The 19,224-nt window shown below is 43.7% G+C and overlaps 1 protein-coding gene across 2 annotated transcripts in view; it reads right to left on the reverse strand.

The window, feature by feature from the left end:
- adgrd1 (adhesion G protein-coupled receptor D1) overlaps window positions 1-19,224 on the reverse strand; it is a 28,376-nt gene that overhangs the window by 5,007 nt on the left and 4,145 nt on the right. For both annotated transcript variants that reach the window (XM_076153991.1, XM_076153992.1), the window contains 10 exons: window positions 18,298-18,555; window positions 17,241-17,308; window positions 16,177-16,338; window positions 15,994-16,044; window positions 15,248-15,371; window positions 14,871-14,978; window positions 13,456-13,531; window positions 12,137-12,278; window positions 1,898-1,971; window positions 1,208-1,331 (listed from right to left, as the gene is read on the reverse strand). In XM_076153991.1, coding sequence (XP_076010106.1) covers window positions 1,208-1,331; window positions 1,898-1,971; window positions 12,137-12,278; window positions 13,456-13,531; window positions 14,871-14,978; window positions 15,248-15,371; window positions 15,994-16,044; window positions 16,177-16,338; window positions 17,241-17,308; window positions 18,298-18,555 — 1,187 coding nt within the window. The remainder of the gene's footprint in view (window positions 1-1,207; window positions 1,332-1,897; window positions 1,972-12,136; window positions 12,279-13,455; window positions 13,532-14,870; window positions 14,979-15,247; window positions 15,372-15,993; window positions 16,045-16,176; window positions 16,339-17,240; window positions 17,309-18,297; window positions 18,556-19,224) is intronic.

A 19,224-nucleotide genomic window follows, 5' to 3' on the forward strand; every position in this document is an offset into this window, starting at 1 on the left:
TGAAAGGGGGCTCTGTAGAGTTTATGATGATGACCACAGCACTGACCCTCATTAGTATGCTCCAAGGTGGGCTGCTCTCCAGGCCCGGGCAAGACTACACAATAAGACTGTAGTAAATCTTAAGTAACATGACAAAAATTCAATGTAAAATCTAAAACAATAAATTAAGTTAGAGTCATAAGCTATTTTGTGGATTAGATTCAAGTTATGAAGATATTTTTCACCATCCAAATTTTTCTGTTGTTTTTCTCTTGTATGAACTCACTGGCTGCGAATGTACAGTCGACCACCCCTGTCTGTTTTCTCACAGCTTTGAGATATGCAACATATACATAGCTCAACAATCCACAGAGTAACAGTGGTAATTGTGTTTCCCCCACATGCGTCCTGTATGTCCATGGCATACGGCGCGGGGCATTGATGTTGTTTTTTAAGTTTGAGCTATTTTGAGGGTTCGGGTTTGATTCTCCATTAACTCTCTTTGCATGCGCCTTGTCATTAGGAGGGCAGAGGAGTTTCAGCCTTCCAGAAAAGGGATACGTGGGATGTTCCCCTGCAGCTGAGGGATGAAGCAGCCCACTAATTAGAGACTGGCTAAGGGCAAGTATAGCATCAAATAGACGTCTTATACTTAAATAGAGTACTGGCCCACTTAGCTGCAGGAAGGACTCCCCTTTTTCTATTTAAAGGAGCCATCAGGGACGCTGCCCGTACACTAGTGTCACAGATTCTTGGATAACAAAGACACAAAAAGGAAGAAAATGAACACAAATGTGAAGTGGTGCATTTACCCAGATTTTTCAATGGGACAGTTCTTGGTCGAGGCTGTGGTCCTTGAGGAATAGACCACTGACCTTTGCAGAGACCCAAAACAACCACTCTTAACCATGGCTGTCCGCAGTAATTCTATATAAAACCACCAGTGAAACCAATATTGTTACAGTGTCTGCTTTCAATTGACCTACAGGGAGAAATGGCAAAACGTCCAAAAGCAGCAGCAGCAGCAGCAGCAGGGGCCTCTGGGTGGTGGGTTACCCTGCGGTAAACCACCGCCTCCTGCCCAATTATGCTCCTACAACTCTGGTTATGTGTTATGGCGTGAACAAGGACACAGAGGGACATTAGTGTTGTGTCGTTGAGGGAATAGCGTCAATCTGAAAAGCACTGAAAAGCACTGAAAAGCGTCGTTTTGCAGGACACTTCATACCTTTAAGGGAACCACTTGCATAAGGATGGCAAAGTTGGTGAGGTGGTTGCACAGACACACCGAATACGTCACGTTTCCACCTGAGCGTATGCAGCCTTCATTGGACCAGACTCCCTCGTTTGAACTGAGGAAGAACACATTCATTTACATATACACGGCTACTATGCTTATTTCTATAGAGATGCAAGCATGAAGTTACAGAAGAAAACACACTGGGTGTTCATAGCTGGCAGTTATGATCCATTATGAAAGTGCACTGAGGACTTGTTGCTGAATAGAACAGGGTGATCTGACAGGCAAGTGCAGTAATTCACATTTTTCTTCAAGTAAAGGGCAACACAGAGTCAGGAGAGGAAGCCTTTGATTCCAACTAAAACACACTCCCTTTTTTAAAGTGATTTACGCTTCCCAAATAGCGCTTTGGCTCCACTTGTCAGATAATCATATTTTTTACTGAGAGCTCTTACACAAGATGGACCAAGCTGAAGCAGCAACACGTGTAATGCAGGACGTTTTTGAGAGGAAGTGCATCTTTCCAATCCTTTGATTTAGGATGATTTAAATCATTTAAGACGAGAGCAAAGATTGTGCAAACGTGAGGCAATCAAGATAAAAATCTGTTTGGCATTGCATGTAGATGTTCACTGGATAATTGAGACATGCTGCATCAAATCATGAATAGAGACCCACCTATAGTCCAAGAAGGCACAGTAGAGGAACACTTTATTGCTCTGGTTTAATGCTTGGTCTTGCTGTTCTTTGCTCTGTGAGAGAAAAATAAGAGAAAACATTCTTAACTCACTTCATCCATAAGTATATCATGTGACACAGACAAATTTACAAGCTTTTGTTTGTAATCTTTTAGGAAAGTGAGCTTTGAACCAGGAGAGGGCACAGAATAGTCTTGAGCCTAATTAGCAGCATTCTTTCCTTAATTCGCTTTGGCTCTCCTTCCATCCATATGCTCACCAGGAGACCTTGAGCTGTTACTGCTGAAAGAGCTGGATCTGAGGATGAGCAAACGACCTCATTACTTTTGTGTTTGATACAGAGGAGAAAATGCTTTCCCTGCTCTTAAGTGCCAGTACAAGAGGACTCAGGACTCAATGATCAGCGCTGAGATCACACCAAAGCAAAGACGAAACGCAGATCTACACTCAGAGAGAGGTGATTATGACAGAGTGAAAATCCCTACCGTTTTATTTGATTAAAACTCACTTTTTCCATGTCATTCCTTGATATGAGATTTGGCGTCCGCAGAGACAGTGAGCTAATGGCTTAAGTGCAAGAATGCAGTAATCAGGGCTCAGGCCCGGCATCAGGTCACACCACCTACCCTGCTCAATCTGTCATCTGAGGAAAACGCTTTCATTGGCTGGTTGGTCGTTCACCAAAAGGCTCTCACACCTCTTCACGAGAGTCTTAGACTGAATAAGTATATGTTTAGATGGTCTGTGTCTGCACTGTTTCCTTCTGGAAAAAGTGAGAGTGAGAGAGAAGCTGACGGTCAGGCTGTCTGTTTCCTGGCCCATACGCTCGGTGATTCATATTACAAAGCGTAGCACAATACGTTGACTTCATCGCGTAACGGCATAGTTGCTCTCATTCTGTCTGTTCTGCACATGTAGTTCTTCAGTCATCATGTATTGGGAACCTTAAGATTAATGCATGGATGTATGATTACGCCGCAGGAGGACGACAGACACGATTGCTGGGAGGGGAGCGTAAATGCACTCTGTCGTCACGTGCAGGCAGTTGGTGCAGGCGCGGCAAGCCAGCGACCCTGTGGGTGACTTTACGGCTCCCCTGTGGGCTTTAAAGAAATCATTTCTTTGTTGGGTGTAAATGGGAGCAGATGGAGGAGAGACAACTGTAACTGGCACCAACTCTCAGATGAGGGCGAGGAGGCTCATTTTCACACTGTAACCATTGCTTTACAGCGTCTGATTGGCTCGGGATAACCGCTAAACCTTTGATGCTGCCGTGTAATGAAGTAAGACTAATTACCTCGCTGTACAGGAAACAATCCATCATTATCAAAACGCTGATACGTCCCAGATACGAGGTAAAAAATCGCCCTTCTCACATGTGAGAAGGGCTTCTTGGCTGCTGTTCCCCTCTAGCAACTGACTGTTTTGTGGTACAGCCAGCGTTTGTTTTCGAGCTGATATCTGAAACAAGGTGCAGGAACCTGAAAGTCACTAGTGGGTGTTAAAACGCACTCAGAAATCTGGCGGAGCTTTGAGCGCACGCCGTTGTTCCCCGGTGCCCTGAGGCCTCTGCGTCTGCCAGCCAAGACCGTAGCTGGGGCGCTCCAAGTCTTTATTAACAACAGAAGGCCCTAACTAACACCTCTTTGGAAATCCCTTTGCACCTCGCAAGAAGAACAGACAGAGAGGGAGAGAGAGGGAAGGGAAAGAATTATGGAAAGGAAAGGGATGCAAAGTGATGGACTGATAAAGGAGGTGCAGATAGTTTTGTTTGTCCTGGTGCTTTATCAGTAGCTACTGGACTTTAAAGGAGCACCTTGCACCTCTGCACATAAAGAATTGTCCTTGTACAGTATGTCACAATCAGGAAAATGCAAAATGATAAAACCTTCGGGATATTACAGAACAACTGGGTCAACAAACCTCACAAACCCTTTTTACAGGCAATGATCATGTGCAAATACAAAGCAAAATATGAGCTTTTTAAAAGACACCACAAGAATTTGCCCCAAACTTTACCAAACCTAACAGCAACTGTAATGTGTGGATTAAGAACCCTAAGTGTTACACAGGTACCTAAACCTGAGAGAAGGAGAGACAGAGAGAGCGAAATGGACTTCACATAGTCAGTGTCACTCTTTTGTCGACCTGGTTTTTCGCCTTAATCATTTTGAAATTCTGTGCTCACCCGTTTTGTGTTGAGCGGAGAATAAGTGTATACCTGTCTGTAGCAGGTAGAGAGACACACCCTGATTCTAATTGCAGCAGCCCACAAAACCACCTCATTATTCAAGTATTTTGTTTGTGCGTTTAGAACAAGACCAAAACAAAAATGGTTTGTGTAATCCTTATCTTGGAATTTTGGCAATTCTACAGTGTAACAATCCTACTAATGATCTCTACCACCACACCAATCAGTTGCCCTGGCGAACCCACGGCCTTCAGCCTCTGCCAGGTTAGAACACACCGTCTGTCGTCTAATGTGACTTCTGTGTTCCTCTAACCAAAAGTGAGGCTCTGCTTAATGATACCGCTGAGCCTGTTGGGTAAAACGATGAAGGATGAAAATAAACATTCTCATGCATCACATCTGCGTATAGGTCTTAGATGACATTCAGAACCCAGTAATTTGTGTAAACTCATAGCTCCTCTCTCCTCTTCCAGGCCTCCCATGACTGGCAGAGCTGGAAGCCAAAGCCTGGCTGTGGTTGAGCAAATTTCACCAAGCATAGGCCTCTTCAAACCCCGAGACATCAGCCTACTCCAGGCCAATTTAAGGCTTAGAGTTTGACAGCTCGCTAGAAAGGAAGGCGTAAATAAAGACAAGATGGAGAAAGACACACACCAGCCGTCATCCATTTCAATTCACTTCAATTTAGAACAGACAGACTGGTGGTGTTATAAACACAAGCCAGGAGTAGAGGTAGGTTGAAACAGACACACAGACACAGACACAGACACACACACACACACACACACACACAATGAGTAACACTTTCTTTCTGCAGGTCTAATTTCAGACTTTATGGGGTAATTTCACTGTTTCTAAAAATTCCTGGCAATGTCTAAAAGTGCTGTAATTCTTTCTAGGAATTCCAGTACTTTTCTAGAGTGAAACAGTGGAGGAATGTTAAAGGTTGCATATTGTGCTTTTTGTTATTTCCCCCTGTTGCCATGGTGCAATTTAGTCAAGAGTATGGATTCAACATTGTCCAAATGGCAAAAACTTGAGGTTGACGACAACAGAAAAGCATCCAGTCAGGCAAACCCATATGTCCTGAACTGGAAGCTTTGATTTCTGATTGGTCCTTTACTTCAGTTACATATTGGAATTCACCCCACATACACACCTGGTTGGATAAATCTGCCAAGTACGCAGCTGGTGAGCTTTGTTTTTCCCCCCACCTGTGGTACAAGAACGACGTGATTGGTCACTCACTATGACGTGACACAGAAATGTCATATCTGTATTGTGATTTTGTACGAATATGGTTCATCGTTCATCATTTTTAGTTGCCCTCACCCTTACCACAACCATAACCCTTAGCCTAAAAATGTCCAAACTATGAGTAAACTATTTGTAGTATTTGTGAGTTTTCGTAACAGATTCTTGACTTGGTGAAAACAATTGGACAGAATCAGTGGGCGTGGCTAACTCAGTCAGGATGCAGTTAGCCTATCAGAACAGGGTTGGCTTTTTTGGTAGACGGAGGCCCTTAAAGAGAAAGTAACACTGACTCTGCACAGCAATGCTGCAGCATTGGATGGTGCATTAAAAAAAGACTCTTTCCCTTCACAAAACCACTCATTCCACTCGGCGCTGGCACAAGGACACGCAGCTTCAAGTGCACTCAGGCACATTTCAGGAGAGTAGAAGTCTAAATAAAGTCTGCGGGTGAACTAAATTTAAAAACCATTGAAAAATGACACAACAGTATGAGTGTGAATAAGTCAGCCGATCTTCTCCTTTCCCTCAAATATTCAAGAGCACGGAGAGTCAGTGTATAATTTGGACTGTACTCCATTGGGTATGGATATCATTTCCTAACTGTGCAGCTGCCAGATGGGGCCACAACAGCACTGAAACTCATCAGTCACACTTTACCTCACATAAAATGTTATTTAAAGCTGTAATCATCTCCTCTTTTTCTATTACAGTAACTTGTAGGGAACGGCTTGGTTTAGTATCTGAGTGGGCAGCATACAGGAGATTCTGAATACATTTTGACTATGCTTGAATTGTTCTGGATAGCATCTGAGAGGCCAAACATGCATGTCCCAAAAGCAACATGGACCACTGTTAAATTTAGTAAGGAGAGGAAACGCTTTATTGCAGTATGTCTGGGAAAAGGACACGGAGGAACGGTCAAACGTTACGCAGTCCAGCAGACTCACAGGGACCAAATGTTGCACAGAAATCAAGCTGGAGGTCTTAAATCAGAGTGCAGGCCACAAAAGGATTGCATAATGTGTATTATTATATAATGTGTAAGATCACTGTGTGTATCAACAGTCAGGAGACAGAGGGAGAAAGAAGGGGAGAAAGATTCGCTCACTTAACCGTTGGATCTTCTGGAATCTAAAGGCGCGTTTGCATTTCATCAAAATTGGTTTTTATTTGTCACTTACAAAGCTAAATATACATTACACAACATGAGAGGGTTTTACTTGGGGAAAGTGTGATTTTTGTGATTTCATTGCAGCAATGTCTCATTTCACATTAGTGATAATCATTGCTGGAAAATTCCTGATAGACTGATCATTTATATTGGAAACAGGTTATCTGCCTGTGATGCACTGGATTTTCCCTTGTGGTAAGAAAATAAGTCTTTTAGGACTCAAGAAGACACAAAAATGTCTTAATAAGCTCCAGAGATTCTTGCCGTGTGTTTGCATCACTAATCACCAGCATCATGCTCGCTGCAGAAATTAAAGTCAGATGGGAAAGCAGAGGCGGACATAACATGAACCCAGCTGAAGGAGGCCCCAGGAATACAGTGTAATATTTACATAGCATAAATATCAAATTATGTTTTTCAAATGTTTACCATCCGTTATCCTTCACAGAATATTTAGAAAAAATGTTCATATGTAAAGCTTTTAACAACTTCAGAAAATCCTAATGACATCTAGTTGGCTGTTGTGAGTTCCTGAATCTGAAAGATGTCTCAATCAAATGTATTGACTTTGTTTAATCTTGATTCCCTGTTAAGAAAAGGACCAAGAAAGGGCCCCAAACTCAGTAAATGCACCCCTGTGTGAACAGGCAACATCCTCAAGAGTAACAACACTTCCCTGTATGTAAATTTAGGAAATACATCAAATAACAATCAAAATAAATACAAAATCTTCCGCTTTTTCCCCTTTCACTGCACACAAATGTATTTAATTAGAGTCACAGCTGTCATAATAACTATGTTTCTACTGAGTGTGTTGACTTGCTTACAGGTCAACATCCGCACTTGTGGCAGCATTCGTCCACTTATTTCCACATGATTGATGAAAAATGCATCAAGCTGTCATCGATACGTAGCTGTTCAAATTAACAAGAAACCTAATGGCTCAACGCTAGGCTCAGATCTCTGCTTCGTTCAAATCAACTCACAACATGTGGAGCAACAATCCGAAGCCACGCAGCCCAACACAACTGGCCTTGAGTGAGATCATTCTGTCAGGGGAAATGTATTAAGACGTGCAGCTGTGGTCTCAGCTCAGTGTCGGAGGTAGACACATAGAACAACTGGACGTTTTGATAGGCATGCGGGGCATGAGGACGACTGGAGACGATTAAAACAACTGCAGAAGTTGCAGTCATCTCTGAAATGAACTTTTTTCCCTTTAGATCTAAAACTCACACGACATCTAGAGTGACTCGTGTGAGAATTTGTACGTCGACGATCGTATCCGTGTGTAGCCGTGTAAGTGTTTCTCAGCGCTCCAGCCCACAGGAACAACATGTCGGTGTTCTTAAAGCTGAGGCCTGTTCGCTTTTTACTCACACACTGAGCCTTCACAGAGAAATAGAAACACAGTAAAGTGAAACAGTGACATTGAGAATATCAGCACCAGGCCCTTTTTCTACTGTCCTCAGGGTTCAAAATGGAGCTCTGCTTTGCTTCACATGCAGCGAGAGGTGGTGGTAGTGGTCGCGGGGACAGGGTGACGAAGGAGAGGGGGGGGGGGGGAAGGGGGGTAGATGGGAGGAGCGGTAAAGGGAGGTCTGAATGCACTGCTTTTTGGCAAGCGGGGGATAGCAATAGCCAGGCCTACATCTGTGATTGATCAGTGTGTTGGCTCACACAGCTTGTGTTTGTATCTGCGTTGGTGTATGGGTGGGTGTGGGTGGTTGGGAGAGGGAGAAAGGGAGAGAGAGAGAGAGACTTGACCACAAGGTTTAAGCTGGGTGTGTGCTGCAAGTTATAAAAAGCCTGCCAATAAAGAATAGTTATTATTGTGGCTCAAAACACTGATAGCAGCATTGAGTTACATGATGGAACGATTAATACAGCAGTCATCTTAAAGTATTAAATAACCTTTGCGTGCTTATTTGAAATAGCCGTCGAACAATTCGCCCATTATTTTCCACGCATATTAGGAAGCACCAACAAGTCTAGACGTCTTCGTAATCTCAAACCACCCAGTTTCCCGCTCTTCCTCTGACCTCTTTCCTCTCTCTCTCTGCTCTTTCATGTTCTTTAAATTATGGGATAGAAACGGCATGGAAAGCATACAGTTTATTTTTGAATGACATGATGAATATTGGAGCTGATAGTGAGCACCGGGGGCGGACTTTTGAGTCCATTTGACAAATCTAGGGAGTGTGCTCTGTGAAGACAAAATAAGTCCACTGCCAAATATCTGTTCAGTCCACAATGTTAATGATTTAGTTGTACATTAGTGAGTAGATTTGTTCATATCTTCTATATAAAACGACTTGAGGCCACCAGCGCACCTTCACCCCTCTTATGGAGCCGCCAAACTAACTAAACCCCCCCCCCCCCCCGTTTTTTAAATCCTTTCAATTTCGACCCCTTAATTTTGATTTTTCTCACATCAATCTTTCTACTCATTCGCTCCATACCATCAGTGCTTTGAGGATGAGGAGGACGAGGAGGTGAAGACAGTGGGGAATGAGGAGTTGTCAGTGTTTTTTTGTTTTTAAATGTATGTATTAATGTTTAACTACAAACCCTAAAGCCCCCCACTCACCGACCCCTCCCCTTCCCTCTCTCCTCAAGCCTTCTCAACAGACAGTGGTAATAAATCACTGCTGGAGCCAGGGTCCAATCAGCACTAGAGCTGAATGGCGTGAGAAAGCTAGCGGGCCTCCAGCGGGTCCTGATAACACCATGTCTGGGTATCAGAGCGGTTCCATGCCACATAACCCACGATGGCGGCACCGCTGGTCTGACAAGGTAGCTGGGAATGGCATGACTTCACCGGGGTGTTGTGGTGAGCTCAAAGGTCATCAATCAACACGGCGAGGTCAGACAGACACCGACCACATGGCTTTGACCTTCAGTGAGCGGCTGCTACCTCCCAGGATTCAAGGTTCTCACAGGTCGGTGGCCCCATCAGTCAGTGCAGCAAGGTTTTATCATAGCAGGTGTCAGATAAAGGAAAGTGATGGTAAAAGGCATTGATTGTTTGGGTCAGAGCCATGACAGTAGGCGATTGTACAACACAACCGAGAGGGTACAAGGGACCTGTTGCAACCATGACAACAAGAAAAGAACCGAGACATATGGGCAAGGTGATAGATTTCTGCCCCCCGCAGGGTTTTAATGAAGTCACCAGGTGCTTGTCTGCTCTGTGGAGATAAACAAAGAGGTCAATCACAAATCACTCGTTCCAGGCTGCTGAACGAGTGCCATGAAAGCCCATTTCTGAGCCTTGACTTGTGCAGACAGTAAAGAGCGACATGAACAATGATGGGAAAGGTCTGCCGCATACTGTGTGAGCAACTTTCCCTGCCTCCAGGGAAAGTTGCTAGTGGAGTATCCACCAGCTGCCAGGGGCACTCAAATTCCAAAAATAGTCACATTTTGACCAAATCCATCCACAGATCTGCAGCAAACCACGGCATCAGAGGAACCTTATCCTTCTGGATATGATCACAGCCAAAACTGTGGCTTGCCAAATTGCAATGCAGCTCCTAAATATAAACCTTCATCTATGCTACATAACCTAAGTTGAAGAGAATAGTGCTGGCATGGTGCATTCCAATCATTGTGCGTAAGTAATAAGTACAACAGCCTGCACGTATTTGTAATGGGCTAGAGAGGAAAGAATGAGAGAAACCTGATTTATCCTTACATCAGAAGTCAAAGCTGTCCAACTAAAATAGAAACACCTTGACTCCACACACAGCAGAGCCGGTGAGCATCTTGAGTTCCTCCATAACAAAGGAGATCCTGAGCCGCTGTCCCATGGTGTCCGCTAAAACAAACACAGTAATCACCGTCACAGGAACCTGGCCAGATAATTGTAGGGTAAACATTTATTTCACAAGGGAAAATGAAGGCAAACAAACCCAGGTTGCCATGGTTTCAAGATGCCGCATGGTTTTCATTTGTGCAATGAGGAGCAAGTAAGACAACATTTTCCCCCCAAAATCTTGGAAATTCATCATCAACTAAAAATAACACTTCTGCATTGAGAACCAGAAAGCCGCTGAATTGTATAACACTACATTACAGAGTTTTCTGAGTGAGTGGGTTCACTCAAATTGCTGAGTTTAGTCTTAAGTTGCTGTGATATTTATCATTTATTGCCTTATTCTATTTATTGTAACTCTGGTTCTGCTGTGAGAAATGATTTGTGTACAATCCAAACTACTTGTGCGGCAGTAGGATGCCATAAGTATAAGAAAAGGCCTGGTTGTGTCAGGTTAACTGCATTCTCTGGATACTTTGTAGGGTTCAAGGAGCAATTTGTCCCAGGTAGTATATCTATGAGAAGTTTAAGTGAAGTATAAGACATTTCATTGTATACATGCAATACTCAATACTAATACTTGTTGTTGTGATTAGGCCGTACATGCACAGGATCGACAGTGGTCCTCCTTTCTCCAAGTAAACATGAAAGTGTTGGGCAATCGCAGTGTGAGGCGAGTCTGCTAATTTGTACAGCATTAAGGTGTTTATGTATATGTGAGAGTGTGGGGCTATTCCCACCTTACAGACCCGCCCATCCCAGTCCACATCTGATTCCTGACATGTAACATCCAGTTTGATCCTACCCTGGCAGACGCTCTGATGAATCCCACCTGATCTTAAATTGAATACACATTCACGTCAGTAAGTGAAAAAAAAGTGAAAAATAATGTTTCCTACAACCTGGCATAAAAATAACAATAGATCCTCTCCAAAATGTTATTTTGCCACAGTAATGAACCTGGCAGGCTTCAAACAATAGATCAAGAAGGTCACAAGATTGCATTTTTGTCTTTTGAGCAATGTTGAGATTTAGGCAGCAACAATTAGAGTTATACAATGGGAGTTAGCATTAGCCTACAATCGAGGTGCCAGAGCAAGACATCACATGACCTGGGATGTCACATGGGAACAGATTGATTTAGTTTTATTGTCAAAATCATTGAGCACAAAACAAAACTTGCTGTACTGAATGAATGGTTGGATGGCTGGATGGCTGGATGGTTGGAGAAAGAAAACATTTGCAATCCTATCAAGTAAATAGTACACATGTTTTAGATAAAGATCAAATTAGTTACTGTTTTAAATCTATTCCTGAGGGAAATTGGCACTGCCACAAAGCAGAGAGGAAAAATATGTTTTCCATAAAGGCAAAGCTCATGTTCCTTTCACGGGGCCCTCAAAAGTCCGTAATCAGTGTGCTTTCTGGAGGCACATGCTCAGTGATCTAAGCTAAACTCTAATGGGTTTTCTTTGTGCTGGTGAGTGCTCAGCTGTGCGAGCCTCAGTCACTGATAGACGCTCATCTCTTCACAAAAAAGCAACACCAGAAATAGAGCTGACAGATTTCATATGGAGAATCCAGCTACTGCAGCTGAGGGAAAACCCTCTTCCCTCTGATAAGGAGCATGTCCCACACCCAACAACCGTCTGGAAGCATCTGGAAAACCTAAACAGTTCATTCAGTATGACTGACTTACTACATGTAAATGGGTTCTCCAGGCTGATAAAGACATTATTGAAATGGAACGCTTTTGTACTGTTGTACTGTGGGAAATTCTTACCAGAACGTGGCTGAGGACAATCTTGATGAGCGGGGCCCCAGAGAGGTTGACTGACAGGGCTGGCGAAGGCTCCACCTTCAAAGAGATTAAGCAGCTTGCTACCTGGATTTTATGATCCTTAAAATCAGACGCTTCATTAATCCTGAGAGATAAAGGTGGTAGAGGAGACAGGCATGGAGGGGGAGAAGGAGGACAAACACAGGTATTCAGATTAATTAAGAGAAATCCTCTGTGATGTGGCACCTATCATCACATAGGTGTTACACACGGGCCTAGAACAGTAGCATTTGAGTGGGACTTTGATCATCTGTCCATAATATGAATCACAGTGACAGCCTGCTGCATTGCATCAAATGTTTTTTCAGGCTGATCAGATATGTGACATTGGGATCATACAAGCATCACCTCTCTATCAGGAATCAAAGGGACATTCTTATCAACAGAATTTGGGCAGTGGACGAGCAATGTTAGAGACAATTACTCAACATTACAAACATGACTAAACATGCTGTTATGCACTTCCAGTGTAAAAGGGAAAAACTACTTGCTTAACGGCTGTTATCGCATGTTTGGTTAAAATAAACATTGCAGCTTTAGTGGAACAAGTTGGCCCGGCGATGGAACAATAACTGAGGGAGGTAAATGGATCTACAGCGCTAATAGCAGGGTGTATCAGTCAGTGAGGGCTGAGTGGTGAGATTTCAGATAGGCAGGAGGACAGATAAGACTGTCTGTCCCCAGACATCAGCTGTTCTGTGTTTCAGGAAACAGGGGTGTCTTAGTGCCACTGGGCCTGATTCCCGCACACAGGAAGTGCTTCTGTCTGACGCTGGGGGGGCTTTGTGCTGCAACATCTCAGCTCATATGAGAGATGAAGGATTCTTTAAATTATTTTCCCATTCCAGTTTATTACCTCTGGCTCTGCCAGAGCTGGTTCCTATCCCTTGGTGTTTGTATGTGCTTGTGTGTGTTAGCAGCTGTCGATCGTGGCATTAAATGTATTGAATCTTAATAACTTTTTTCACCTATAGACCACCATTCAATTTGTCCTTGGTTATAAAATAAGAATGATTCAAACCAAGCTGAGTGCCTCATAAGGCTACCAACATACAACCACCATCATCATCATCTAGTTAAGATTGTGCAAAATTATTGAAATCGGCTAAACTAATAAAGATAGAGATATCATTGAAGTGACCAGAGTCAGAGTCTGTGCAATATACACAAACAATGAATGTTTTGGGGATTAAGGGGATTAATTAAGGTAAATTAAAGACAAACATTTGGCCTTTGGCCTCTGGCTCGTCCCACAGTCTCACCTGGTTTTGACGGGGCTGATCTCTTTGTAATAGCTGTGCATGTTGTGGTAAAAGAGGCCAACAATGGTGGTTTGAGCTGAAGAGAGAAGAGAGATGGATTGAGGACAGTCCAATATGAAAGGCATGAGCAGAAGGCTGAGAATGTAATGCGGCGCCGCTAAAATGCTCACAAAGAAGGGAAGTTAATTAACGCTGCCTTGCTGCCTCAGGCTGGCATTGACAGACTAATAGGAGCGCTCGATGCTCACATAAGGGTGAAAGGAGAGGGCCACACACCACGTGGATGTTGGTAAATCTTATGAAAACTTCATGACTTCAGCAGTAGAGCAGGAGGGGGTCCTTCACCCCTCCTGCCCCCCCCCCCCTAATCTGACAGAATCTGACCTATTATCATATGTTTGGTCCCACCGCAATACTGGAAGATAAACAATAAAATTGGAGGAAATCCGTAATGGTCCTGTTCCACGTTTGAAAGGCCCCGGCCCACTGTGTGCAACAACAAACGCTGGCTGAGGACAAACAAGCGTGCAACGTACAGTAAATGCTGTAAAAGTTTCAGCTTTCGAAATACAATTTCAACACCATACCCCCCCGTCAAGTCCCACTGGAGATTGTTATGTGAGCTGTGAGCTTATACAAGTTCACCAAAGGAGAGAGAGAAAAAGAAAAAGAACAATAAAGCAACTCTTTCTTTACGTAATTGGGATATTAATCCTCCCTTTGGAAGCTTTTACACAGGCAGCGTGGTATTCAGCCCTATGAGTTCATTTCGTTGTGATGCGTCAGCAACAACATACTGTAAATTCGATTTCTGATAATAGTCTTTTAATGAATTATTAAAGCACTTTATTCCAGATTAAGTACGGCAACGTCATGCAAGCAGCATCCAGGTGGATCCGAGGGAATCTGACCTGAAAGCAAAGTCAAACAAACAGTTTGAATGCCCGCCATAATTAGTGCTTTCCCTCACTCCCATCGTGACAAAGGTAAATAAATGAGTTCACTGTGCAAGTTAAAGTCCATTCTTTTTAATGACAGAGGTAAGTGGAGAAAAAGTGCTCTCCCTCTCATTCTTTCTGTTTTAATAAAAGAATAACTGCCAGCATTAAAGTCATAGCTGGGTTTCTACAGTGCACCATAAAGTCTCACAAAAGCTCTCCCGGTGCTCCTGTCCGACACTTTGTGCTATGTTAGAAGCCTTAAATCTTGGCAACATAAATCACCTGCTAATAACGAGAACCTCTCAGTTGGACAATTCTCTCTTGGCGGGATCAGCAAAGGACTAATGTGCAGTATACACACTCCGGCTATAGACCTTATACTACTACCTTGTGTGTCATTTAATACAGTGAATCATAGAAGGAGCACGTCAAACATACTGTATTTCACTTAACGGAGCTCATATTTGCACTCACACTTCATGGTGAAGGCATCCCCAGGCACAGAGATGTAGCTCTTGCCCTGTGTAGGGAAGCGGTAATGCGGCAGCTTGTAGTTCTGGGGGAACTTCCTCAGAGAATAATCTGTGGGGTCAGGGGTTATGAAAAAGAAAAAGCAGATGAGTTTACCAGAATCTGGGAGCCAAGCAACACAATAAATCTGCTCGTCCAAAGGGTGGATCACAAAACAAAGACCCACACCAGCGAGAGGCAGGGTGGAGGGGGAGGAGGGGGTGACACATGTTTATCCGAACCCCAACTAAAACTCATGAGGTCAGCTTGACACCGCGTCTTCCCCAGACACAAACTACAACCGGTGAGTCAGCTCATGGAGGGGCTGACACCATACTGACCTGCAACAAAAGATGTTCCGCCCAGGGAGACCAGACTGCTCGGGCTGGGCTCCAGGTTAGTCACCATGTGTTCCATCACTCTGTCCACTGTCTCAATTAGTCCGCTGACCACAGGGGCAGATTGCTGCTCGACGGCGACGACAACAAAAACGACGTTAGCGAATTTGCGTTAAATAATCGTTATCTGTCTTCTGTGTTGCTTAGAGTTATCGTTAGAGTTAGAGTCTCTGACTCTCAACGTGAAACTGAGCCGTCTGTCTCTACTGTCCAAGCTCAGCTTTCTCATGTGTGAACATCTGTTTCAGTTTGCTCGTGCGAAAACAAACACACTTGTTTGAAGCACTCGATGGACTGTGACCACAAATATGAACTAATTGTCTTTCGTCAATAAATGGCAATGATCTGTTTGTAAATGAGATCAAAATCAGGCCTGGGCAGGTACACAGAGCATCAAAGTACAAATTTATATAAAAAAAATAGTGTTGAACAGCAGATTCTAGTTATCACTTCTGTCGTATACAATTTGCACCACTACACTTGCCTCTCTGTTGCTTTACATTCCGCTGTGCTGTGGTCCTGGGTGCATAACACTGCCAGCTATTGTTATTCCTGCCGGCGTCACACGTGCCAAAAATGTGTGGCGTTAGAATCCGAAACTAATGGATCTTGGATTAACACATTCACCAAATTGCATATGTTTCATTATGTCATGTTTGAGTCTTGCACAACAGTGTGAACTCATTTACCTCCGGCAACCCTGGAGAGGACAACACTTCTTCCACACTTTTGAGAAAAGCCTGGGTGGAAGAAAAACGAACATCATGGAACTGTTGAATCATGCACACATGGGTGGGCATGCTGTCTGTGTGTGAACAGGTTTTGCAAGTCTAACGTGTGTGTGTGTGTGTGGAAAGGGGCTGCTTCAGTACCTGTGTGAGGTTGTTGGCAGTGTTATGAGGAATGGTCCTGTTGGGCAGGCTTTGCGGCAGGCCCTCCAGGAAGCCGAGCATTGGCATGGACAGAGGGTTCTGGGAGCTTTGGAGCACCTCTGGGTCACTCCTGATAACTGGAGGACTCGCTTCCGTGGTTCTCTGGGGACACAGCACACCAGGGATTTAATCCATTTTACTGGCAGGATGTATTTTCAGAAGGAAGGTGGGGTTCCATTCTTGTGACTGTTAGTGTTAGCTGGAAGGAAACGCTGTCCGAGTGGCTTTGAAGTGATCCAAACTGCGTCTTATTTCATGGGATGCCCCCTTTCAAGCTGACATTTGAATACTGCCTCACATTATGGTCACTCAATTAGACCCACCCGGCGATGCTTTGTACCCAGCCTCCAAATGCAGCCTTCTTTAAAGAGAACTTTGAGGACATGACCAGTGACATCCTTGAGATTCCCAGAATCCATTGCGATCAAAGCAAATAACAATAATTTATTTCCTCTGTGACAGAGTAAAGAAGATAAATTACTAAAAAGGATTTAAAAGTCTTTGTCCATTGTACATGAGGACTTCAGTGCATCTTTCATTTGGAGTAAACAAACAATAGTCACGCGTGATGAAATGAGAACTTCGATCATGCAAGGGTCTGACATAGGGGATTCTTTGGAGGCCGACCCACTGAACCTTCTTGTGCCATGGTGGCCTACGTAGGAGCACAAAGGCCACATCCTCAAAGGAAGTCTCCCATAAAATGAGACACAGATTCCGATTTGCTCTCCGTCAGCCTGGTGCCCTACGGGAGGCCATTTTGTATGAAGCGTTACGCAGCTGTATCTACTTTCGTCTATTTTCTTTGTCCTCTCCCTACCTCCAAAGGCCTTTCGTAAACAATATGAATCTATTCGCATGTGCTGTCAATATCACGTCATTCAATATTCTTACAATGTTTCAAAGTGTTTATCTGTGAGGAAGTTTATATCTGGCAATGATTTTCACACAGCAGAACCAAAGAAATTCCTGCAGAAAAGACAATCAGAATGTGTTAAACTTACGGTTGTCGATGGAGTTGAAGTAACTTGCTTGGAGACAGTGGGTGTTGTGGAGGACACCATGGCTTGACCTAGAGTGGATGACACAAAGGAGCTCTGTTCAATTGTTGTATTCCACTCTGGTCGATTTCCCGATGGAAGAAGTTGGGGGGATTTGTTGCTCATAGAAACTTTGTCCACAATCAATGAAGATCAACCACATAACTCGACTACTACCTCCTGCACCAGGCTAAGCTAAGAGTTGCAGGTTGCATTTTATGTCGCTGCTATTTGATAAAAACAGAACTATGGTAACTTGAAAATGTCCATATATGGATGTAGGTTAGAGGTATCACTCTGAACCGTTCCTGCTCTTCTTTGGGTCAATGCAGCGTTTTATACGTGCACTCCAGAGAGGTCAAAATATTATTCTGTAACCATAACAGTCTTGTGCATCGTGTCTGGTAATGGTCAGTGGAATATATTGCTTTTTCCTAACGACTCTTTATGCTTCACACAGCTTGGCTAGTTGAGGCACTAATACGCTCGTAACATCACACACACACATCCACACACACTAGGGAAGAGACTCCTTGCGATCCAGACACAACAGAAAGTGATAAAAGAAAAGGCAAATCTGATAGGAGGCATTTTCAGGAAGCGCAACGATAATTCTTCATTCTAATAAATGTCAGTGTGTTTTCGTCTGACTTTCACTGTTTACACAGTGTGCTGCTTTTGCCCTATAACTATCATATTAAATCAGAGTGATCTGCTCCCTGCAACCCCACAGGCCTCTGCTCTTCATACTTATAAGGCAGAAGTATGTGCGACGACTGGCACTTAGGATGCGAGAAGGTCATGAACATGTCCTTATGAGACAGTTCAACACGGGCTGGGGGGTGGAGCGTATTTATATAGTGCAATGTCTTGTTGTCATGCATGAATGTCCTGAGTGGAATGTAAAAAGGAAATTGCTTTTTAACCTCAGTGGAGCACTCCCTGTTGACCATGCTCTGTGTGAAGCATAATAACAGACACATCCTGAAATGAGAGGGAGAACGTGTCCCAGTGCTTCTACCTATGGCTGCGCTGTAGTACAGCATGATGTCCTGAGGTGAGAGAGCCCTCTCCCAGATGATGAACTCATCAAACGCCCCCGTAACATAGTGGCCGTAGGAGTTTCGATTTCCAGTTCCGATGACCAGGTCCTGGTAGTGGTCGCCGTAGTACTCTGAGACGCTGCCGGCGCGGTCGCCAACATTGAAGGTCCCATTGATATAGACCATCAGACCTTTAGTCATGGTCCACGTGAAGAGAACGTGAGTCCAGAAAGGCCCTGAAAAGGGAAACAGAGAGAGAAAAATGTTAATTTGTGAGGGATCTGGACTTTTATGACATCTCAGGTTTAAATCTCGCTGGGGCCCACTTGTTTCCTCTCAGTTTGGGATTTGCATGTTCTTCCTGTGGGTCTCCCCCGATTACTCGGGTTTCTCTCTTTATTTTTGCTATTTGTTTTTATTGAAGCAAACAATTGACATGACATTGCACATACAATTGTAGGATATTTTCCGAGATTATTTTTTAAACAGAAAAAGGGAGAGGAGGAGAGAGAGAGATAGAGAGAAAGAAGGAATGTTGTATTATTATTACTATTGTTGTTGTTAAACTTTATACGTAGACCCTGAGGTAGAATACAAGTAGATTGAAATTGCAATGATCTCATATAATAAGGTTTCTCTTAAACAAAATGGAAACCCTAAATTGGCTGTAGGGGTGAAAAAGCCTCCAGTCCCTCATGAGCCTGATGATGAGTGTGAGAATCTAGAATGGACAGATGAGTTATAAGTGATAAGGTTGAGCATAAAACCAAAACAACTGTCCAGACACAAGCAGGTTGAGTGAGGTGAAGCACCAGCCACCCCCAACAGGTGGCTGAGCAGCATGCGTGGGTGTGGACACTTGGTGGGTGGATGGATCGATGATACGCTTGTATATATTGCTGATC

The sequence above is a fragment of the Genypterus blacodes genome, unplaced genomic scaffold (genome assembly GCF_046128005.1).
Source record: "Genypterus blacodes isolate CSIRO-AG114 ecotype Tasmania unplaced genomic scaffold, CSIRO-AGI_Gbla_v1 ptg000061l_1, whole genome shotgun sequence".
Classification (NCBI taxonomy): Eukaryota; Metazoa; Chordata; class Actinopteri; order Ophidiiformes; family Ophidiidae; genus Genypterus; species Genypterus blacodes.